Source organism: Periplaneta americana, chromosome 3 (genome assembly GCF_040183065.1).
Source record: "Periplaneta americana isolate PAMFEO1 chromosome 3, P.americana_PAMFEO1_priV1, whole genome shotgun sequence".
Taxonomy (NCBI): domain Eukaryota; kingdom Metazoa; phylum Arthropoda; class Insecta; order Blattodea; family Blattidae; genus Periplaneta; species Periplaneta americana.
Window position 1 is genome coordinate 143630619 of NC_091119.1, and position 25720 is coordinate 143656338.

Consider the following 25720-nt stretch of genomic DNA (forward strand, 5'->3'; position numbering starts at 1 on the left):
TTATCTTTGCTAAACATCCTACAACAAAAGAAGAATTGAAGAATCACACTCAAGAAACAACATAGTAAATTTCAGAAGATATGCTTAAAAACGTTTTCGATAATATGCACAAAATAACTGAAGCCTGTATCAAAATGAACGTCCACCATTTTTGAACAATTTGTTTAAAATATCCAGATTTTTATTATTTTTCAATTTAAATGCACTTTCTACATTGTATGCTAATGTGCTGTAGACAGTGTACTATACATCGCATAATGAATACGTCCGCCTGCATAGTTCAATTAGTGAGTAAAGACATTTATTGTTAATACTATACTGTATTTTGATTAAATTAAATCCTAACGAAATTGATCAAACTCACAATCGTAATAGTTCCTAGTTTAAGTAAATGGACGCACTACTTTTCTTCCCTCCTATACCTAGTAAAGTGATTTGTTTGTATTTTATACTAGTATCATCAAACTGCGGTTTTGGAAAAGGCGTAACAAACAGTCTTTCTGGTTCTCAACCATTAATCCAAAGGTATAGCCAGCTTAATATTAGAAATGTTAGTAAAAATAAAATGATGTACCGGTATAGCTATTATCAGGCAGTACATCTCACTTGACGATATGTCAGAGGAAGAACAATTGTTTGAAGTCTTATTAGTGTAATATGTTACTAGTCAGCGATGTATGCAATGAGTAGAAAGGAACCAGTCACCCTATCCCGTTATCTCCTGGCTTAGTTGGCTCATGAGTTATGCCTTATTGATGTTACTTATGAAATTTCAACTTGTCTTCGGACATTTGACTAAACAACACCACCAACGTATAAAACTTTTTTGAAGAAAGAAATGCTTGCAACAGTTGTTGGTTCTGAAGCATCAAGTCATGAAATGCAACACAATCCTCAATGAAAAATTATTTCACAAAAAGCACTGATTTTACTATCTTTATGTGCAACTTGCTTTTCTGATCAGTACACAATGAGTTCATGCGGGAGAACAATTATTCAACATTTGCATATTTGCCAGGATACCCATAATCAACTCTTTTACTTTTTTTTTTTAATCTGGGAGCTTTTCATCAACATTTTTTAATAGATCCATCCACACTTCATCTAAATGTTTTCATTGAAGAATTTCCTTCAATTCACTATTTTCTTTGGAGTTCAGATCATCTTTTACAGTTATGACCTCATCAAGTGAAATTCAACAATGTTGGATCTGGTAGCATTCTGCTTTTTTTTTTTTTTTATAAACCGGCCAGAAGCCGTTTACCAAAGTTGTCTTTGTTTTCTGTTTTCACTTGTTTCCTTTGTTTTACTTACACTAATACAAACACAACACCCATGCCCGAGGCGGGACTCGAACCCACAACCCTTCGGACCAAGCGATAGAGACATCCCGTGCCCCTACCGCTTGAGACATCCGGGCCGGCATGCTTCATACGTAGTACGAACTTTTAAAAAAATGTAAAAATAAATAAATAAAGGAAAGAAGCAAAGAAGGAAGGAAGAAAGAAAGAAAGAAATGAATAAAAAAGGAAGCACGAAAGAAAAATGAAAGAACTTATACAGTGTCACCTTCAATGTTGCCAATATAGCGAATTCCAATGTTTCAAGCAGTGATGGAGATTGGTATTTATAATAAATATAGCAGTTTATATCCCCAGTTTTGTTTTTCAGGCTCTTATGTTTAAATACGGGACAATAACACGTCCCGAAGATCTCTTTCGCGACAACGGGACACATTAACGAAAAAGAGACTTTCCCGTATTTTACAGGACCTATGGAAACCCTAGGTAAACTCTCATCCAAGCTTTCATTCCATATGTCAAAAACGTTGGCGCTAGCTTTTTTATATCAAGAGACCGAGTTGAGGTTGGGCATCTTAGTTGGAGATCAGTGTTACAAGTGCACGACCTTCGTGAAAGAAGCCCTCTGACCACACGATCACGTCTAGCCCCGGTAAACTCCCTCTTTCAGCAATACACGTCTGGAAGATGCATATGCATTGTGGGAAACTTGGTGTGCGTATCTTGACCTTGGAACAATTACACAGTGTGGGAAATTATCTCTCTCCTCCATTCAAACTGTTACGTAGGCTCCACGATAATAACACAGTAATTGCACGCCTTGGCTTGGATTTTGCCTTGAAGAATGCCGTTGAACCACTTCTGCGATTCATTTCGTAGCTGGCTGCTCGATAGCCTTGGCGAGGGCATGGACCGCGCATTCCCCTCTCACTCGCTCGCGGCTGCTGCGAAAGTTTTCCGCAACCCGAAATTTATACCACGTCAAATGAAAAGCTGTGACTACTTGTTAACGCCAATGTGTGGTTATAAACACATCGGCTACTGTAATTAACTTTGCTTTGATTTTGTAATTTAAATAAACAGTACAAAAAAAAGTTAACCTTGTGTCCGTCCGTTCAATACATTCTTCGCTTCGAACGAGCACGGATAGCTATTTTAGATGTTAATTACTCACGAGAGACGGCCGGAGAAGTCGAATTCCTGCACAGACATTGTTTATCCACTTCCACTGTGATGTTCTGTACCTTTAAAGAGGTACTGTGGTTCTGGAACTGTTCTATCACACGGAACCCTATGAAAGCTTCAAAACTAGACATGATCAACGATGGAGAAAGCAAGACTAACAGTGCCCGCAAAGCCGAAAACCCGCACGACAATGTTCTATACGTCGCGTCGTTGACGTAAAGACTGCTTGTGAGTGTTTCGAGACGCCGAGATTGATCACTCCCGAAGTCCCGAACGTCAAACAGCCTTGAATCGCCACAGTTGTTTATACCTGACTGAACTTTTATCTACTTTGGCAACTGTTATATATGTATAAACGTCCACACTTGTGGAGTAACGGTCAGCGCGTCTGGCCGCGAAACCAGGTGGCCCGGGTTCGAATCCCGGTCGGGGCAAGTTACCTGGTTGAGGTTTTTCCTGGGTTTTCCCCCAACCCAATATAAGCAAATGCTGGGTAACTTTCGGTGCTGGACCCCGGACTCATTTCACCGGCATTATCACCTTCACATCATTCAGGCGCTAAATAACCTACATGGCGATACAGCGTCGTAAAATAACCCAATAATATAAAATAATAATATATAATAATATATGTATAAACAATCAAGTAGCCTATTTGAAACATCATCTCTACCTTTCAGAGTATAATAATCCGTTCCCAAATCTTTATTTAATTACTAGCCCCTTATTAAAAGGTTAAGAATTTTCTTTTCATATATTTAAGATTAAGCGTGCAATCTCAAAAAAATATATATTAACGTTATGTTTTATATTTCTTAGAAATTCAATTTTTTCTATTTATGTAACCATAGGTAATATCATATAATAGAACCAGAACATTTTGATAACTAAGGTACTGTTCTGTTTTGTCTTTTTGTCTCATTTGAACATTTATAACATAAATCAGGAATGGAGGATACGAAATAATAAAGAACTATATGAATTATATAGAGAATGCGATATACTCACGTATATAAAAATTAAAAAACTCCAATGGGCAGGTCACGTACAAAGATTACCTCTGGATAGTCTACCAGAAAAAGCCCTTAGAGCTAGTTTTCATGGAACTCGCTGTCCTGGAAGACCCATGAAGAGATGGGAAGATAATATCAGGGAAAATGCGGCTAGTCTGCTACAATGCAGGAATTGGAAACTGGCAGCGCAAAATAGAGATTTATGGAGGCAAAAAATTCGGCAGGTCAAGGCTCTAACATGAGCTGTAGTACCATTGGATGGATGGATGGATGGATGGATGGATGGATGGATGGATGGATGGATGGATGGATGGATGGATGGATGAACAATTATAATGTTATTTATTTCAATTATGTATGTTATTCAAAGTTACGAAATCTTTTCACTCCGACCAAATGGTATTTCGAGAATGACGAGCCGAGACTCGAAAGACAAATGCAGTGGACACAGTGAGCGAGAGCGGTAGTTAGTTTTGTTTATCTTTATTCAGAACCTTCTGGCGAGCCCATCTGTTCTAATATCCTCCATGCAACTAAACTATACAAGTTTATAAGTTTTAACTAAAATGTTTGACTCATGCATAGTTTTCTGCAGGGCAGGTCTTTGACTGCAAACCCAGCATTCTCCAATATTTCCTATTGTCTGCCTTCATCTTTGTCTCCGCATATGATCAGTATTACCTCTGATTGAGGTTCTGGCTGGTATGTACATCTATTATCAGGTAGTACATCTCACTTGGCGATTTGTGGGGACACACAATAAATCCAAAATGTGATGATCGTGGAAATAGCGACGATAGTAATATTCATGAAGTAAATTTTACGTGGAAAGACACTTCTTGTGAAATAAAGTGGAACATTTCATTTCAGAAGTCTGAAAATGCATCTTTATCTAATGTGTACTAAGTTGTTAAGTTTGTATTAGGAGCTGTAAGCAATGATTTCACCTAACGTTTATTTATTTTTTTTGTCTTGGAGAACGTTTGGAATAACATTCGGAGTCGTTTACACATTGATGTTGTAAAAATAGAAATTCAGTGTAAAGTCAACTATCCTCAGAGCTGTTCAGAGTTTTATGACTCTTTACTCTCCAAGCAGCAAAAAGTTAAATTTAGAAATGCACAGTAATAAAATAAGCAATGTGCATAAAGCATGTGTAAAACAACATTTTGTAAACACCGAGCTCTACGTACGATGCAACTTAGGCTATAACCAATAGTTTTTTTTTCAGCCCTAGTTATTACATAATGTTTATCGAGTGTAACTCACAAGTGTTGAGTGTCGTTACAACGTGAGTTTCGTAAATGCTGAACTAGTAATATGATCTACAGCTGGCGCCAGCGTTTTTGGCGTTTGTCTTATATAGTGCCCAGTTTGTGAGCATTTTGCTAGTGCAGCTCAGAATGCTACCACTTCCTATACACGTCACATTAGCCATTTGCCAAACACAGTTGTCAGACTGACTGCGGCAAATGTAAAACACTCGCACTTAACGTTCCCTTTACTTATTTCACACACCAAAAACGGTGACATATTGATATACGTACTTCTTTTGTTGCAGGTGCTGGTTGAATATGATGACGTTGAGTGGCACAGGAGAGAATGGATCAGCATCTACAAGGAGGGCCTCTTCCACCTGTTCATGGTGGAGCACAGCCTCGTGTGGACTGACAGAGTGGACCCACTCACCCCTAATGGCAGCTCCACCGTCGTCTGGCCCGCTCTGGTGAGTAGTGAATCGAAATCAGTCATTCCTTCGGATTTAAAATTGAGGATTATCTCAGCAATCACATGTAAATTGCTGGAAGCATCTGGAAACAATACAACAGTTATTCATAGATTTCAGAAGGGCATATGGCTCGGTTAAGGGGAGTTGGTCATTATCGCATGCAACATAATGGTAAAAATAGCCTATCTTCAGGCAGTCATAAATATAATACTATTTATCAGAGGTCTTTCATTTTTGTTAGCTATGTGTGTATACATATTAAGCTTTAAAATGAAAAGGAATGGTTACTCTAGAGTAAATCTTTATCCTTAAATTAATTTTTTTAATTAAGCACAATTTTTTTAATAAATTCACTACATGTCTGTGAGTAGGTACACTCTATTCACTTATTATAGCACATATTGAATTGAAAATTTGATCACTTACTGCTAACAGGTACTAAAACATACCCTACTAAAATTATTCATGTATCTGTAATATTATGGGCATAGGGCTTATAGAAATCATCACCGTCAATGAATTAAAAAAAATTGACGAAGATTAGTATAAGCCCTATGCCCATAATATTACAGATATTTTAATAATTTTAGTAGGGTATGTTTTAGTATCTGTTAGCAGTAAGTGGCCAAAATTTTAATTCAATGTGTGCTATGATAAGTGAATAGAGTGTACCTAATCACAGATATGTAGTGAATTTATATAAAAATATGTTTAAATTCAGAAATTAATTTAAGGGTAAGATTTACACTAGATTAACCATTCGTCTTTCATTTTAAAGCTTAATGTGTATACATATATCACTAAAAAATGAAAGAGCTGTGATAAATAGCATTAAATTTGTGACTGATTGAAGATAGGCTATTTTTACCATTGCTTTGCATGCGATAACGTCCAATTCCCCTTAAGAGAGAAATTTTGTATAATATTCTTATTGAATTTCTTATTCTCAAGAAACTAGTTCGATTAATTAAAATGTGTCTCAGTGTCCGCAGAGTCCGTATTACAGCAGATTCTGTCCGATGATTTTTCGATTCACTGCGGGCTAAAGTAAGGATGCGCACTAATCATCTTTACTTTTTAACTTCGCTCTAGAATATGCCATTAGGAAAGTCCACGAAAACAGAGAGGGTTTGAAATTGAACGGATTACATCAGCTGCCGATTATATATAGATGACTTGTATAGGGTAGGAGAAAACCCACAAACTACTGCAGAAAACACAAGAATTTTACTTGAAGCAAGTAATGAGGTAGGTTTGAAAGTAAATCGCGAAAAGACAAAGTATATGATTATGTCTCGTGACCAGAACATAGTACAAAATGAAAATATAAAAATATGAAATTTATCCTTCGAAGAGGTTGAAAAATTCAAATATCTTGGAGCAACAGTAACATATATAAATGGCACCCGAGAGGAAATTAGTCGCAGAATAAATATGGAAATTCCTGCTATTATTCGGTTGAGAAGCTTTTGTCATTCATTCTTCTGCCAAAAAAAAAAAAAAAAAAAAAAAAAAAAAAAAAAAAAAAAAAAAAAAAAAAAAAAAAAAACTTAGAATTGATAAAACAGTTATATTACCAGTTCTTCTGTATGGTTGTGAAACTTGGACTCTCATTTTGAGAGAGGAACAGAGGTTAAGGGTATTCGAGAATAAGTTGCTTAGGAAAATAATTGGAGCAAAGAGGAATGAAGTTACAGGAGACAACGCAGAACTGCACGCATTGTATTCTTCACCTAACATAATTTAGGAACATTAAATCCAGATTTTTGAGATGGCAGGGCATGTAGCACGTATAAGTGAATACAAAAATGCATATAGAGTATTGTTGGGATATCTGAGGGAAAACGATGTAAGTTATATCTGTATAGCCCCTCATCTGAGTGGACAGACAAAAACTAAAACGAGTGAGGCTATTGGACTAAAAAATGGAAACTGCCAATTCAGGAACCATATTTGGTTCATAGGTCTCCGTAACATTCATCCTGTCAGCCGAATATGTCACAGAAAAAAGAATCTGCGACGCATATTCTCCTAGAAAATTAGGCTCTCAAGTTAAAAGAGCCGATTTTGTGTGTAAACACCGTTAAACCAGTCTAGTGTATACAGTCACGAAGCTTGAGTTTATGAGGGTACTAGGAACAATAGATTGTGCAGGTACTATTTCGCATTGTTTGTAATGAGGCGATAGTAGCGATCCTAGTGGTTAGCAACTATCTATGGATGCATATTTACTACGTATTGAGCTTCGTGACTGTATATACTAGACTGTGGTTAAACGTAGACAGTCGTAACTGGACTGTGTCCTTTAACAATTAGTTTCTCAAATTTGACTGTGTGTTGTGTGTACTCCCAGCGGAGCACTTCAGTATAAACTTAATCACTTTGTTCTTGTGATATCAGTCACTTGGCACATTTCACTTTAACCAACTCGCGCGGCTTAGTTCTGTGTAACTGTTTTGTTAGTTCACTATTGTGGAGAAGTTGTAGCATCTCTGTGTTTTGGTATTTGAGTAGTCTTCTCTCGTGCTTCTTGGCATATCGCTGGATCTCATCGGCAACCGAAATAATCTGTAAATTCCTACTGATATCATGGTTTTGAATGTACTAGGACAGCGTGACGGGGATAATATATTTCCTTGAGAGTAAAGGCGGCAATGATCTACAGCCCCTACCAGAAGTTTAAGGACATCCCTCCATAAGTGATGTTTCACTCCTGTTCTTACACTTACGTGAAACCCCCTGATGTTTATACAGAGACCAAATTCCTGTTAAAATTAAAGTTTTTACTGCAAACCCAATCTGTCTATCTTCCAAGCTGTGGATTATACAGGGTGGATCGCTCGAATGTACCTAATTTCAATTGTATGTGACTGATAAACGGTTGACTATAGAAGCCTACAGTAACGTTTATATGAAAGAAAAACTCAACACGTTTCGATATGCACATTACCATATTTCTACGTGAGCTCCAGCTGTCACTGTGACGATATCGAGGCGATGAACGATTTCTTGCCAAGCACGTTGGAGCGTGTCTTCTGGAATGCTCTCAGTAGCCTCTCTGATGCGCTCCCGAAGATCTCTGACTGGGATAGCGTACACTTTATATTTGACGTAGCCCCATTGAAAGAAATCGTATTGGCGAATTCCACTCGTTTGGGTTTGTCATCCGGCTCCAGACGTTGCATTAACTGAACTTTGTATGCGTACAGTTTGAGACGTTTCTGGACAATTCGTTGCCATGTTGATTTTGGTACTTGAAGTTCCCGCGAAGCTCTTCTAAATGACTACAACGGGCTTCGCTCATACGCGGCTTGAACATTTGCAACCATTTCGTCGAATGTTCTACGACCATCACCATGCTTCTTCAACACCGATCCTGTAGCTAAAAATGTATCGTGCCACTTCTTAATGCTTTTAGCAGTTGGAGCATTATGATTAAACACTCGCCGATACTCCCTTTGAACTCTAACAAATGATTTAAACTCCGCATACCACAACACAGCTTGCACTTTCATCTGCGGTGTCGCCATTTTGACAATCGATACAATCTACGAAAAGAAACCGTGTCTGCGCACCATCTACCGATAGGATTCGAAACTTGTTGAATTTTCCTTTCATATAAACGTTACCGTAAGGTTCTATCATGGATAAATATATAATAGGATGCGAAACTTACTGAGTTTCCCGTAACACATGATAGAGGCGCTAATGTAGAAATTGATCTTTCTGCCACCTGTTGGGCGGAGGAGAACTTATTACATCTAGCAGCGCACCAATTAGTGGAAAAAAAAAAAATAATTACTCCATGCATTTAGCAGCGCACCTGGTGACGAAAATGTTAAACTATGCAGAAAGTATTCCCTTCCACCCACATCGATATTCAAAACTAACCCAATTTAAAATAAAACATTTACATTTTGATTCCTCACATCATCTTCCGCTACCGGAACCAACAGGACGATAAAAGAGACGATCTATTTTACACTACCCAATTAAAATATAATCAGACAGAGACAGAAAATAAAGCAAAAGGTTAGATAATTGGGATTGTATTCTTTGGGTATTTAGTGTATAGCGCAATGGAAAAGTCTGCAAAAACTACTTAGATAGTTCAATTTATTATATTACTATTACTTTACAATACATTCAATAACACTATTTTTACAACGTCCATAAACATCACTGTTTAACATACACTGCTTATACACACACGTAGTATCACTTTATGTCCACTTAATAGCAAGTTTCTGGCTACCATCTTGTCTTCTCGAGCAACGTCTCGAACGAACGGATAACATGGATAAATAGAGAACTCAGGGTAATGTACCCAACATGTAGTTCTAATGTTCACCACCTACGACGTCGGGCGCTGATCATCTTATTTGAGCCCCCTGCCACCAGATGGTGCTGACCGCAGTTTCGCATCCTATTATACATTTATCCATAGTTCTATCTTCAACCGTTCACCAGTCACATACAATTGAAATTAGGTACATTCGAGCGGTCCACTCTGTATAACAATTATTCTGTTTTATAACTTAATGGAAAATTACATATTTTGTAGAAAACTATAGAAAAAAGGTAAATGACATTAAGATAAATCATATGCGGAGAGAAAAGGAAGGCAGAAAATTGGAAAGATTAGAGAATGTTAGGTTTACAGTGAAAGATCTGCCCTTGAGCAGAAAACTGTGAATGAAAAGTGAATAATATAATATAATATAATATAATATAATATAATATAATATAATATAATATAATGTGTGGGTTGTTGCAGTCGTTCACGCCGCTGGTGGCTACTGTGGACCTGGCGGAGAACCAGCAGCCCCTGGAGTTCTTACTGGACCGGGAGCTCGCGTTCCGCGATTATTCTCGTCTGCAGCCCTTCCAGGTGAGTACCGGCATACTAAACACATACCTCTTTACATTCTGACGGCGTTCTGGACGGAGCAGTAGTTATCATGCTTACCGTTATATTATGTCGCCGAGGGGGATGAATACTAAAAGTGATAAAAATCACTTGTTTGGAAAGTGAAGTAAAGCCCTGAGTCCCATATCGTATATTTACTGACTCAATATCTTAATAAAATTAATCTCTCACTGTTTCATTTCAGATGTTATCCATTTTGCTGAAATATGTACCGTACCATTGTGTTTGAAATGGAATGTCTTTCCCCGCATGGTATAGGCACTCTTTCCGGGATCCGTGGTGAAACAAAAATGGCATAATTTCAAATGCTTACTGTAACAAGACTATGAGTTACAGTCGAATACTAATGTTATTCGTTGTTAAGTCATAAACCAATGTAACTTGTGCCAAATAGAATATCAAATAGAAAGAAAAATAATAATTAGACCTAGTACTGCTTGGATTTCTATGACCAAAAATCTCTGGAAACATGCATGCATTTATGCTCCCCAAAAAATTGACATAAACCTGAAATATTACTCAAAATAAATTAAATATTTTCCAAAAATTAGTTAGAAAACTTTTTATTCACCATTGTAGAAAAGTGTTTTTTTTTTATATTAACTTCTCGTATTGGCCATAGCGGACTGTTCAGGGGAAAGGGCGATGAAAATTTCATACGTCAGCCCTCTGCGTGACTAATTATTTTACAGCTATGTTAAAAGGAACACTGACTGCTTATGAATTACTATGGCAACAGAGAGGTGGCGTCGTGGTCTAAGGCAGCCTGCCTAGGACGCGCGTTACGGAATGCGCGCTCGATCGAGTCCTCATGGGGGAAGAAATTTTCTCATGAAATTTCGGCCAGTGTATGGGACCGGTGCTCACCCAGCATCGTGATGCACTTGGGGAGCTACGATAAGTAGCTAAATCCAGTTGCGAATGGCAGCTATAACGGCTGGGGAGATCATCGTGCTAACCACACGATACCTCCATTCTTGTTGGATGATCGTCCACCTCTGCTCCGACATGGGCGTGAGGCCAGCAGCCGGATGGTCGGTCTAGACCCTTCACGGTCTTTAGCGCTACGAATTATTATTATTATTATTATTATTATTATTATTATTATTATTATTATTAATAGCCAGGTTGGAACCTCTTAAGCGCCCCAAGGGGGAGAAAGTGAGACCGACCAGCAACAATCTGGCCACATATACCTAACATTCTTTTGTGTTTTGACAACTTACTGCTACCGAATTCAGTTACCTTCAAACTTCATTTAACCACGAAATATTTCTAAGAAAAGGAAATCCAAAATAAATAACCAAACACACACAAAAAATCTCTTATAATTGTTGATATGAAACTTGTGGATAATAATTACTTGTACTTCCAAAACGATTGATTATAATACAGTATGACCAAAAATATGCTTTTATACCTGTTTTTTTGGTCAAATAATAAATTATAACTTCATGATAAAATACGGTAAAATATGAATTTATGTGGCCAATAATAAACATAACGTGTCATTGAGTTCAGAAAGGCTATAAATATGTTTAATTAAACTTAAGTTTGTGGAAAGAGATCAGGATAAAAACATGACGTCATAGAAATTCGAGCCCTAATAATAATTGGAGTGAAGCTTGGATATAATACAATAACATTTCGGATAATTTTCCAGGTTAATTAATTTTGACACCGCCATGTTTCTTGGAGTTTTCGAAAAAAATATGCAAATCAATGTTATTTAATTCTTTGTTGTTTGTTTAATTTTTTTTTAACACTTACTTTGTTAATAGTTTTATGTAATTCAGGATCCTGTGGTCACCAATATTCTTCGGCTGATGTCATTGTGATTAAATATATATAATTATATATATATATTTATTTATTTATTTATAATTATATACCGTCTTTCTTAAGTCCGTGAAACATTTTAGAAATTCACCACAAATAAACTACGCATTTGGCAGTTCTTACGCCGACTGAAAGGGAAACTCTCCCAAGTTTGTTTAAAGAAAAAGCCCGCTCTCATAGTTGCCATAGTTTGCCGCTAGGAGACAGTAGTAGCAAATATGGCGTTCAGTAAGCATGAACAGTCATTTTATGTGTTGCAATTTCTACTTCAGGGCCTCGTCCATTATGACCGTACAGCGATGATTATGAATAGAATTCCAGAAGGCATCATCTGTTTCCAACAGTATAAAACAATTGATATTTATATGAGAAATTCCATATTTACTTGAATATGTTGGGAAACTGACTAACGTCACAGCTGAATGAAGACAGGGGTAAAGAGTACATCTTTCAACAAGACGGCTGTTTGGCTCACTACCAGAAACACGTGCGAGGGTATCTCAATCAAAATTTGCAATAAAGGATAGGATGCACAGAACAAGGAGATGACTCGTTAATGTCGTGGCCACCATGGTCCCCGGATTTAACCCCGTGACTTTTTCTTGTTAGGGTTTGTGAAGGATACTGTCTTTGTGCCTCTGCTCCCTACTAATTTTCAACTGCATCACCATTGCTGTGGCTCTGGTCGACTGTGATATACTAACACACATGTGGGATTATTATGAATTATCTGTTATCACATAGATATCTGCCATATTAGTAGAGGTGGAAAGATTGATTATCTGTGAAATAGGTAAAAAAAAAACTTCATGAGTTTGCCTCTGTTTCAGTGTAATAAGATTTGGTATCCGTTGCATAGTTTATTTGTGATGAATTTCTAAAATGTTTCACGGACTTATGAAGGACGGTGTATAGTTTACTGGCATTTCTAATGAACACCAGTACAACCCGACTTCAATTCCCTTTAGAAGAGAGTTATTATACCTGGTAAGGTTTATCTTGTCTCAGTAGCAATAAAACCAAGTCCCTTCAATTGAAGGTAGAGATTATAGGAGGGTTGTAAATTTTCAGGATTCCTTTCAAAATCTTGTTATTGTACAGGCTACCGGAACTCAGTTTCTTGAAAGACAAGCTCAGTGACGGAACTATACAGTACGAAGAGAGATATTTTGTTACTTTATTTTGCGCTACAGAATGTATCAACTAGTCCCTTCCGTCACTGGCATCGCTTCACTCCCCCCATCGCAATAACAGCACAGACGAGATAAGACATATCTCCTTTCTCTCTCTTTTCACAGTGAGACAAGATTCATCACACAGATTTTAAGCTGCATTATAGTGCTGATCTAAAGACAAGAAATCAATAAAATCTCCAACAACTTTTTATTTATCGCTTAACTTTAGTTTTCCTATCCTGTATAAAGATTGTTTAAAATATAATGAACATCCCTGTGTAACATACGTTTCCCTTTGTGCTGATAAAGTAAATTTTGCACTTTATGCAACGACCTGCTTGCAAATTGAACAGTGGAAACGTTCATCTGGCAGGAAATGTAGTATGCCGAACTGCAATTGAAGTCTTGACAGCTGTCTGTCGTAAAGAACTGCAGGATTTACTGCGGCTCTAACAGTAAAACGGTTGATATGCAGACGCGCTTCTACAGGTATTCAGTGTGTCTGGAGCCATAAAGTGTGGGGGGGGGAAACCTCATTAGCGGACGCGGTAACCACTTCCGCCCACCCCATCTTCCGTTCTGTGCACTCAGTGCTTTTGCGTGGTTCTCGGATAGTTCAAAGAGATCTGCCGAGGTCCGGCCTAATCCCCACATGATCCCGTCAACAAGGTCTGAAGTAGTCGTTGCAAAATTACATTTTCTTCCTAGAGAGAGTTTCACAGTTTACTAGTTTGCTGCTGATGAACTCTAATATATCCACGCCTGAGATTATGGCTTGCTTCTCGGAGAGCATAGGTGGAATTTGTACTTGTTTCTCAGAAGATTGTGGGTTTAACACTTCTCATTCAACGCTTAATTTCTTATCCCATGACAGTCATATTATCTATAGACCTTTATAGTACAGTGAAACTCCTCTAAAGGCTGGTCTACAATAAACCGGAAACGAGAACGAGAACAGAAATATTATTAAATAGTACATTATGCAACGAGCCTATAATGGTAGTAATTAAGACGCTCGTATGAAAATTATGAAACTCGCTTGCGCTCGTTTCATAAACATACTTGCGTCTGAATTACCATTATAGGCAAGTTTCATACGACTTTTTATGCTCGACCATATTTCTAACTTCAAATTATTCATAAGTATTCATGTTATTCTTATCTGACTGGGGAGCGGAACTGACCTTGTGCAATATCTCGTAAATTGTGAGATGTGCGCAGACGCAAAAGTATTGATTTTTTTCCGAGAAAGAAATGTCATTGACCTTGATATAATCTAGGGAGTAAAATAACATTAATCTTGATATAACCTTGAAATTGATTTAGACATTGAAAAAGGAGATGACAAATTGAATTTATTTGAATATTATTTACAATTAACGCTAATTACTATAGTAACAGAACATAACCTTCTGCGACAGTATTGGATTTCCAGCCTCAGTGACGTTTCGCTAGTTGTCTTTCGATTGCATATCCGAGAATAATCGATACTTGCGCTTTCATATTGCTACAGTGGTGTTTTCTGATTGGTGGAACACCTGAACTTTAATGAATGGGTGTACTTTAATGAGGTCCATTAAAGGGCTGCTACCAGGTGTATATTACTACATTTCGGCATGGTCGAGCATAAATGTATTTAAATGTGAGCATTCACAATTAACTTTCACGTTCCCGTTCCCGAGCACCGGCAAGCTTCTTGTTAATTGTGAATGCTCACATTTAAATACAGTTATTTTAACATTATTTTCGTTTTCGTTCTCGTTGTCGTTTCTGTTCCTGGTTTATTGTGGACCAGCCTTAACCTGGACACGTATGGTCCAATAAAAAATTGTGCAACCTAATGGGGTGTCCAAGGTAGAAGGAAGTAGAATTTTTTTTTAGCAAGGAAATTACTATACATCATGTTAATTAACAACAGTATTCAAAACACTCTGTCATTTAGTTTGTCAACAGTTCTGCGAACTCTTTTTCTTTCCTCAATACAATTTTGTTCCCATGCGTTTAATATTGCTTACTTACAAATGGCTTTTAAAGAACCCGGAGGTTCATTGCCGCCCTCACATAAGCCCACCATCGATCCCTATCCTGTGTAAGATTAATCCAGTCTCTATTATCATATCCCACCTCCCTCAAATCCATTTTAATATTATCCTCCCATCTACGTCTCGTACTCCTCAAAGGCCCTTTTCCCTCCGGCCTCCCAACTAGCACTCTATATGCATTTCTGGATTCGCCCATACGTGCTACAGAGACGGCCTTCAGATATGGAGGATAGCTACGAATATATTGCATAAGCAGTCGTGGACAGCCAATAAGGGGTGATCCTCCAGCTAACAACCCATCACCGTAAAAAAAACTTGTTACGAAACCATACAATAACCCTATTATTGCTAGTGTTTCAAACTGTTGATTTAGAAATTCCAAACTGTTCTGCAATTTTCCTACAACTAACACCATAACGCTAACGATCAATAACTTCTTCCTTCCTTTCAATGGTTAATTCCACCAACTCATATTGTGGCACGGTGCTAACTGCTCAAACTGACTCTCACAGGTGAAAACCTTAACAGTGACTGATTTCTTACTGCAGGCCTACCTTAACAGAGACTGATTTCTATACTGCAGGCCTACCTTAACAGAGACTGATTTCTATACTGCAGGCCTACCTTAACAGAGACTGATTTCTATACTGCAGGCCTACCTTAACAGAGACTGATTTCTATACTGCAGGCCTACCTTAACAGAGACTGATTTCTATACTGCAGGCCTACCTTAACAGAGACTGATTTCTATACTGCAGGCCTACCTTAACAGAGACTGTTTTTTATACTGCAGGTCTACCTTAACAGAGACTGATTTCTATACTGCAGGCCTACCTTAACAGAGACTGATTTCTATACTGCAGGCCTACCTTAACAGAGACTGATTTCTATACTGCAGGCCTACCTTAACAGAGACTGATTTCTATACTGCAGGCCTACCTTAACAGAGACTGATTTCTATACTGCAGGCCTACCTTAACAGAAACTGTTTTTTATACTGCAGGTCTACCTTAACAGAGACTGATTTCTATACTGCAGGCCTACCTTAACAGAGACTGATTTCTATGCTGCAGGCCTACCTTAACAGAGACTGATTTCTATACTGCAGGCCTACTGAAATAATTTCGCATCATAAAGTTTACTGTTATGAAAAATAATTCTCTTTCAGTCCATACTTAGATTTAGCCACAATACAGTTACAGAAAGGACAAAGTGGGTAATTCCAGGAATGTAAAGAGAGGTCCATAGTTACTGTATCCCCCCCTCTCATTCTACTGTGGTAATGGTCCTTATAAAACACCGAGTCTATACGCCTGGAGAATAGGTCACACACCACATGGACAAGGCAGAGAAGTTGCCTATAGAGCATGGCGGTGCCATCCGAAGTTCCGGTACTTTCTGACTCTACTAGCATATATATATATATATATATATATATATATTTAGTTGGTTATTTTACGACGCTTTATCGACATCTCAGGTTATTTAGCGTCTGAATGAGATGAAGGTGATAATGCCGGTGAAGTGAGTCCGGGGTCCAGCACCGAAAGTTACCCAGCATTTGCTCATATTGGGTTGAGGGAAAACCCCAGAAAAAACCTCAACCAGGTAACTTGCCCCTATCGGGAATCGAACCCGGGCCACCTGGTTTCGCGGCCAGACTCGCTAACCGTTACTCCACAAGTGTGGACTCTAGTATATATAATAACCAAAGTCGGAGAATACTGAGTTTTGCCTTTCTTTCCTTTTCTTTCTCTCTTTTTTCTTTTTCTTTCTTTCTTACCTTATTTATTTTTTATTTTTCATTTCTTTCCTTCCCTTTCCTCCCTCTTTTCTTTATTTTCCTTCTTTCATTCTATTTCACTCCTTTCTTTTTCCTTTGTATCTCTCTGTCTTTCTCTTTCTTCTTTTTCCTTTCTTTTCTCTTTCTTTATTTTTCTTTTTTCCTTCTCCTTCTCTCCTTTCTTTCCCTTTTCTTTTTATCTCTCTTTCTTTCTCTTTATTCTTTTTTCCTTTCATTCTCTTTCTCTTTCTTTCTTTATTTTCCTTTTTTTACTTCTCCTCTCCTTTCTTTCCCTTTTCTTTTTATCTGTCTTTCTTTCTCTTTCTTCTTTTTTCCTGTCTTTCATTCTCTTTCTTTCTTTATTTTTCCTTTTTTTCCGTCTCTTTCTCTCCTTTCTTTTTTCTTTATCTCTCTTTCTTTCTCTTTCTCCTTTTTCCTTTATTTCATTATCTTTCTCTTTCTTTATTTTTCCTTTTTTCCTTCTCCTTCTCTCCTTTCTTTCCTTTTTCTTTTTATCTCTCTTTCTTTCTCTTTCTTCTTTTTCCTGTCTTTCATTCTCTTTCTCTTTCTTTATTTTCCCTTTTTTCCTTCTCTTTCTCTCCTTTGTTTTTCTTTATATCTATCATTCTTTCTCTTTCTTATTTTTTCCTGTCTTTCATTCTCTTTCTCTTTCTTTATTTTTCCTTCTCTTTCTCTTCTTTCTTTTTTCTTTATATCTCTTTTTCTTTCTCTTTTCTTCTTTTTACCTTTTTTCATTATCTTTCTCTTTATTAATTTTTCCTTTTTCCTTCTCCTTCTCCCCTTTTTTCCTTTTTCTTTTTATCTCTCTTTCTTACTCTTTCTTTTTTTCCTGTCTTTCATTCTCTTTCTTTCTTTATTTTTCCTTTTTTCCTTCTCTTTCTCTCCTTTTTTCTTTTTATCTCTCTTTCTTTCTCTGTCTTTCTTTTTTCTTTCTTTCCTTCTCTTTTCCTCAATTCTTTCTTTTTCTTTCTTTTTCGCCTTCTTTCTTCTTTGTTTGTTTCTTTCTTTCTTGCTATTTCCTTCCTTTCTTTGTCTCTTTCTTTCATCCTTCTTCTTTTCATTTCTTCTCTTTCTCTTTCTTTCGTTCTCTTTAGCCTTCCTTTCATTTTGTTTTTATAAATTTATTTTACCTTCAGTTTTTATTTCTTCATTTATTCTTCTTTTTCTTCCTCTTCTATCCTTTTCTTTCCTTCCTTATCCTCCGTTCCCTTTATTTTCTTACATGCGTTCATTTTCTTTATGTATTCATTGCTTATTTTATGCGCGTGTTTATTTGATACATTTTTACTTATCTGTAACATTGCTTGTTGCGATGTGATATTATTTCAACCAAACCGTATTGTGGACAGCCACCTTGAATAGCTGTTTTCATCTTCTCCCCTCCCAAAAATCGAAGCCTCGCTTCAGCTAGAGACTCCGAAGAACACAATCAAGTAACACCGGTTTATTCAATACACACGCAGGGAGTTCCCGTTAGCCGTCGCTTTGTATTCCAAGCCCGACTCACAGGGGTGGCCGGGTGACTTCCCATTGATCAGGCCTCACAATAAGATCACTCAGCGAGTATCCCATCTTCCGTATACTGAGATTTTTACTTCCACAGTGTACGAAATATCGCAAAGCTGAAAAATATCGACTTCGAAATTGTAACAAAAATACGTGGTTATAGCATAAGAAAATAATACATATTACTGAAGTATTGACATACTATAAAATACGGATTTCTCAATTTTGATGGAAACATTAGTTTACAACGTAAGTACAAGTCAGTGTACGGAAGTGCAGTAAAGTCATGCTGTAAAATACCGATTTTAGTTGCTTATCGAAAAAAATTCGTTCGGCGCTTTCGGAGCTCTGCTCTATCCGTCGTTTTCTTGGCTACCTACAGTCCGTTTACCATACGTTCCGTATATTTACGCATTTGGTAAGGCATCTGATTGTCTTCCAATTTGTTAAAATGATCCTGAAAATGTTCTTTGTATTAATTTATTCTGCCCATTATTTTAAATACAACTAATTCTGCTCTAATTTCTTAATGCGTTTTTTTTTCTCTTAAAGTCTGTAGCCTGTATTGCTTTCTAGAAGTTTCATCTCGTCTGCTCTTATTCTCTCTTTATATTCTTTCGTCACGAAGCAAAAACCATAATCATAAAATGTTGACAAATCTTGTGTTGGTTTCTGCACTCGCTTTCTCGATTACTTTAGAAGCAAGCAAATATGGTGTTGTTTCCTCTTACATTAAGGGATCCAACAACCAAGTTTGGCACGTAGTGTTTTAGAGAACCTGTGGTTTCATCCACTGCAATTCATACATTGCCCTTTCCAATCTTCTCACGAATCCCAGATATAGCCTTAAAAAAATGTAACTTTTTAATTGTTCACATAACCCTAGATCATATGTGTAACAGACGGGTCATCGCTATGTTAAAATCGTTTGCACTTTGAAGAGAACAACCGCCAGGATCGCAACCAGTCCGCCGTAAACGCACACGAGATGGCAGTACAGTCGCTAATGCAATTCAAATGGGAGTATTATAAGTACTTCGCTATCCTAGCTAGCTTTTTCCACCATACTCCTCACCTATTTTCATTATCTCTATCGGCTTACTTAACTTCCTATTACACTCCTCTAATTCATTTTTTATTTTATTTACCATGTCCTTAGCCGTCTCTAGGCCAAAAACATCCACTTCACCCTTTTCTGTTATAAACTCGTCTTTCTTTGATACAAATATGCATTTGCATATATTTCTCATTCCTAATGATAAAGAAACATTAAAACTGCCATTACTTTATAAAAGTTTAGAAAGGTTTCTTTATAACTATATTTTATTTATTGTTCTCTTGATTGTTCCAATTATTAATAATATTGATAAAATATATTTATTTTCTTAAGATTCTTGAATTTTGTGGTTATAATATCAAGATATTTAAATTTTTTAATTAAAAATGTTGTTGTTCTGTTGCTATTTATGCTCGGAATGGATCACAGTCTCTGAAAGCTATTAATTTTGTTTTTTGGTAGGTACAAACAGTTTCATATCATAATTTGAGAATAAATGTCGATATAATGAAATGGCGATTGTAGCAAGTTGTGTTAGTTTTTTGAACTCAGCATCTATTGCACAGTGCCAGTGCTTTATCGTTCTTTCTCAATTCATATCAATCCATTTTTCTCATCTTGACAGTAAACAATCACGCAACAAGATTGCAATGGCATTGGATCTGTGCATGTACTGTAGAGTTTCTTCTATATCATGGAGTGCAGTTTCACAGAAATGACTTTACCGACTGATTCTCTACCATCTCTTACTAATTGGGTGTCTTAAATAAAATGCTTTTCTTACTGCGACAGAAATCTTGTCTTCGCCTGTTAGTAACCAACCACAATCCTCATTTAGAGAAATTGAGAGCTTCATTTCGTCTTCATGTGGAGAGAGAGAGAGAGAGAGAGAGAGAGAGAGAGAGAGAGAGAGTTGCCACACCGTTTCAAAATTTCAAAAATTCCGTAGGACAATGGGGGTGTAAAAACTCTTTTAGAGAAAACCTGTTAAGTGGACATTCAAAGAATTGACCGAACTGCATTCGAGGAAACTAAACAAATTATAGCCTACATATGTGCCTCCAATTAATAAAATAACACAGGACATAAGAGAATTCATAAACATGTCTTGGGTAAAATTCGAACTCACGATCACTATGGTTAGAATAATACAGCGTTAAAACTGCACTAAGAGCTATCAGAACTTCGAGCAATTCAGTAGACGCAAGATTTCACAAAATTATTTCGCGGAGTTTTCATTTGTTTCCTTTCAAGGTGTACAGTAGTAGCAAAAAAAAAACCGGACCGACCCTTGTAGCTGATTTCAGAGCCTTGTGTACTCCAGAGCACGATAGACTGATAACTTTCGTGACTTACGTGATTCGAATCCTGCCTGGTAAGGAAACTTTTTTTTGTTCCTTATTCAAATTTATTCCAAATAATTTTCGATTGCAGCGATATTTTACTACTTAATTAACTTATTATTCCCAGAACATGAATTTTACCAGAAATCGAAAAGTATTGGGAATAAATTTGAATAAGGAACAAAAAAAAAAGTTTCCTTCGCAGGCAGGATTCGAACCACGAAAGTCTTAATTACCAGTCTGTCGTGCTCTGGAGTGAACAATGTACTGAAATCAGCTACAAGGGTCGGTCCGGTTTTTTTTTTGCCACTAGGCCTACTGTACTTAAACTTCCGACTTGGAATTTTTTCCCCACAGAACACAATAGGGACATTTTCGATTATGATTCTATTAACATAGATTAGAAAAATATCGTGGCTCCATTTAAGTCAGTACAGAACGTCTTAATGACATTGAACAAAAATATTCATGTACCACACGAGATTCGAACTCACGCCCGTAGCTTCCATTGATCGTTAAGGAAGCGCGCTGTAGTTGCGTGTGCCATAGTCGATACCATTAAATGGTTAGAGAATAAAATATAATATAATGATGGATGTGCAGTATATATTGCACTGTTTACTTCAAGTGGAAACCAAAGTTCGGGAAGAAGAAATAGAGAAATGCAAATTGTGTTTAAGGAAACAGTAGAGAATTTTTTTCTATCAAGTTGAAATAGCCTAAGAGGTCATTTCCAGAAACTGTTGGATTAGTTTGCAAACTTAACTTTCGCTTCAAGCCTTGACTGTTTCTATCCCCCACCCCACCCCCTGCTTCTTTCTTTTTTATATATCTTTAAATTTGGTACAACAACTATCAGGTTTGAAGCGGTACTTGACTGTAGCTTCAGCTCAAAGTTTTGTAAAAGTTTTCTTTACATCAAGAAGTAAAACTTTTGCAAACGCCAACTCTAGGAGGATGATTAGAGGAACTTTTGCCCCCTCGTCCCCCCTAGTCCCGGCCACGCCTCCGCGGCAAGGGACACATAATAATACGGACCCACTCCCTCTTTCTCTCACTACCTCCCCCCCCATACCTTTCTCTCTCCCGCAGCAAAAGTTGGAGCTTGGCTCAAAGTATCTTCCAACTTCCTACGTAATTGTTTCTTCCTTTTATATTCCCACCCGTCTCTCAACTTTCCCAGCAGCATCATCTTCTTATTCCTCTCAGACTCGGGACTACGGCCTGTAATCCGGGACGCCCGACCTCGCAAGTCTTGACTGTTTGCAAATGTCCCGTGATTGAAAGCACAATATTCTGTGTGAAATTACCCGAAAATTTCATTGACCTAATTTCCATTACAGAGAGGAAGACAGTTTGTATTTGCTATGGCATTAGAGGTTCATGGGTTCAGCTCACGACAGAATTATTATATGTGACAGGTCTCCTGCCCTATAAGCAAAACAGCTCATCTCGTCTGTTTGCCTCTCCCACTCAAACCACATGCGCACTTCAGCTTTGATCACTTGCGTAGCTCATATGAATCCTATAGATTCAAAATCCCCTATATCCATTTTCACAAATTGAAGAATTTTGACAGAAATTGGTGGCAAATAGACAGAATTTTCAACCTTACAATGACTTTTAACAAACCTTTTTCTTTAAATTTAATGGGTTTTCGTATTCGAACTATATAAATCATTAGAATTCATTCTTAGCTAGCAATATGTGGGCATAACTAAATTATGAATAAAATGGTCTTTAGGGGGTTTTGAATCTAGAGGGTTCATATAGAAGCTGGTCTCCTGTTCCGAGACTGTAGGGTCGAATCCCACTTGGGCTGATTATCTGGGTGCTGTTTTTTCCGAGGTTTTTCCCAGTTGCAAAGAAAATGTGAGGTAATCCTTGGCGGATCCTCGGTTTCATGTCGTTACCATCAATTATACCGATTCTAGATTACCACACAGTTGATACAGCTTCAATAAATAACCGGAAAAAGCACCTGGCAAACTGCAAGCATTGGTATAATGTGAGCAAAACTTCGGTATACCGCTGCGCAGTAATTGTTCTAGCCGGAAGCGTGCTGATGCACACCGGTTACGAAGCTAACTCTATATCGGCAATTGTGAAAATAATAAAATATTAGTTTTAATTTTGTGCTTTTTAAATGTTTGTTTGACATTTATTTACGTAATTCGATTTTTATTACGCATTTATACTTTATTATTATTATTATTATTATTATTATTATTATTATTATTATTATTATTCCGTAATTTTTATTATTATTAGTCCCATAATTTTTATATTAATAACATTATAACTGAATAGTTAAGGGGTTAGGTACAGCTTAGAACAGTAAAATTTTGGAAATTTTCAACATTTTTTTCCTCCATTACTGTATCTTGTACATGTACAATAATGAAAATTAGTACGTGTAAAACATTGTCCTTCTGCTATATGAAAAAAATATTTTTACGATTAAAAAAAAATATATATGCAACATTATGTGATGAAATTTATATGTGTATTTATGCACGTTATATCTAAAACATGATGCAAGATCATTTCTCTCCCTTTGATAGATTGTCTGATAAAAAATAAATTTATTTTTAAAATGGTTAAATATCAGTATTTTCTTCTAACACAAAATAAAAAAAAATAATATTTATTAAGGAATGTAGTTGAAAGAGCATGATATTGTAAACATAAGTTTCAGCTATAAAATAAAAGAGACAGAACATGAAAAAGTTACAAAATTTATGAGTTATGAGGGAAACGCTTCATCACTGCACAGTGAACTGCCACTGTTTTGAATTTTGAAATATATATATATATATAATTTTTTTAAATTGTAAAAATATTTTTTTTTTCATATAGCAGAAGGACAATGTTTTACACATACCAATTTTCATTATTGTACAAGATACAGTAATGGAGGGAAAAAAATGTTGAATATTTCCAAAAATTTTACTGCTGAAAGCTATACCTAACCCCTTAATTCAGTTTAACGTGCAACTGCAACTCATCTTGCAGTAAAGAATTCCTTTCCGACAAGATTACGTTAATCCATAACGTATTTGACTGGATGGGAACAGCTGTCTTTTGCTATGCAATGCTCCTTGGAGTGCTCTCTGACGACTGATGTTTTTCAATTGTTCGTGAACGCAACTGAAGTACGTTGTGGGACATAACGTCTTGCTGGGTAATATGAAAAGCGTTGCCATGGTAACGTTTGAAGACGAAAGGTGAAAGGTTATGGCCCAGTGAACGATATCCTTTCCCGTTAATAACTTCAAAGATTTTGGGGAGCCGCTTGTGTACGCCTGCTATCGAGGTATTGCATAACGGAAGAACTGTTTTAAAATAGAATGCAGCGCGTAGAATATTTTTCAAGCCTCTTTCCGCAAAGGCGCATGACATTATGATCCGTGTATTTGATAATGTAATGGTCATCATACTTGCGTTTGTTTGACTGCAGGTTGATTTGTTCTTTTATTTCATCTGTAATCTGTTTTGCTTTAGAAAATTAGAAAAAATCATATACAGATCAAAATCACTCAACACTCTCCGCATCTGTAAGTAGCGTCATTCAACGAGCTACAATTTTGCTACTTTATACGATGCTTTAGTTGTCATTTGTTTTTATGTGAGTACAGTAAATATAATACGTTACTTTCTGTTCAGATACTAAGGGAATTTTTAACATTCTCAGTTTTTTTATTCTTGATTGAGAATGTTTTGGACACTAGTTATCAAAATTTAAATGTACGGTATTGTAATGTCTGTTGAGATTCAAATGTTTTTAACCCATTATTATCAACAGTAATCTCACTAGAGGTTTTGATTTTATCGATAAATCTGCGAGTGGAACTCGAACAGATTTATCTAGAGAAAATCAAAACTCGAGTGGGATTTAATTGACTATTACACGATTAGAAGAAAGTATATAAAGATTAGAAGTAACGAAGTACTCCAATACAATACAATATTAATTGACTTACGAAAATACAATTGTCTTCAAATTTGTACCATCTCAACATTATAAATATTACGCTAGTAGATAGCAGTAGTGTGTTATGCTTAGCTGTTTTCTTGTTATCAGTTGTGCCAACTATGGAATCTTCATTGAACTCTGTGGACGGTTACTGGTCAAGAAGGTTTTGTTGATTCAGTTTCATTTTTATTAAAACAGTTGCATTCCACTTCAATTATCCCGATCCCAGTAATCAACGTCACTTGACAGATGATTTTCAATAAATCTTAGTATTAAACAATCTCTGATACATGACTATTCATAATATCATATAGCAGAAGCTATAACAAACATAACCTAAATAATATAAACGAGTGTTAGAAAAGTTTTAATTAGGGATGATGAAATAAACAAGAAACATTTTAATTAACGATAATGAAATAAAAAATAAACATGAATAATTTTAAAAGAAACAATTATTGAAAGTAGGTACAATTTTGAAATATGATTGTTTTAGTGATTGGTGGTTCAGTTGATGTTATATTGGACGTGTGCGTAAAAGAAGTGAACTCGGTGATGTACATAGTGTATCCCTCAACTTATTTAGGATTTCCGAATGGTGCTATTCATTTATTTGTAAATAGTGTTTCAGGGAAGATGCATAGCTATGGCCAGTGGTCTTTATTAATTCTTGTTCTTGAATCCCAGATGAGTCATATTTGAAAGTGCTGTGCATCGACTGGAGTGGTTTGTAATTTTCTGTTTTTTGACGTCCAGACCAGTGCAGTTTGAAATATTGGCAAACAAAGAAACAAATGCTAGGGTAGTGATAAACATAAAT

At 36.5% G+C, this 25720-nt stretch overlaps 1 protein-coding gene across 1 annotated transcript in view; it reads left to right on the forward strand.

The window, feature by feature from the left end:
• Positions 1-25720, forward strand: part of LOC138696590 (probable JmjC domain-containing histone demethylation protein 2C) — a 1076998-nt gene that overhangs the window by 499493 nt on the left and 551785 nt on the right. The window contains exons 2-3 of the mRNA XM_069821740.1: positions 5061-5225; positions 10006-10119. Coding sequence (XP_069677841.1) covers positions 5061-5225; positions 10006-10119 — 279 coding nt within the window. The remainder of the gene's footprint in view (positions 1-5060; positions 5226-10005; positions 10120-25720) is intronic.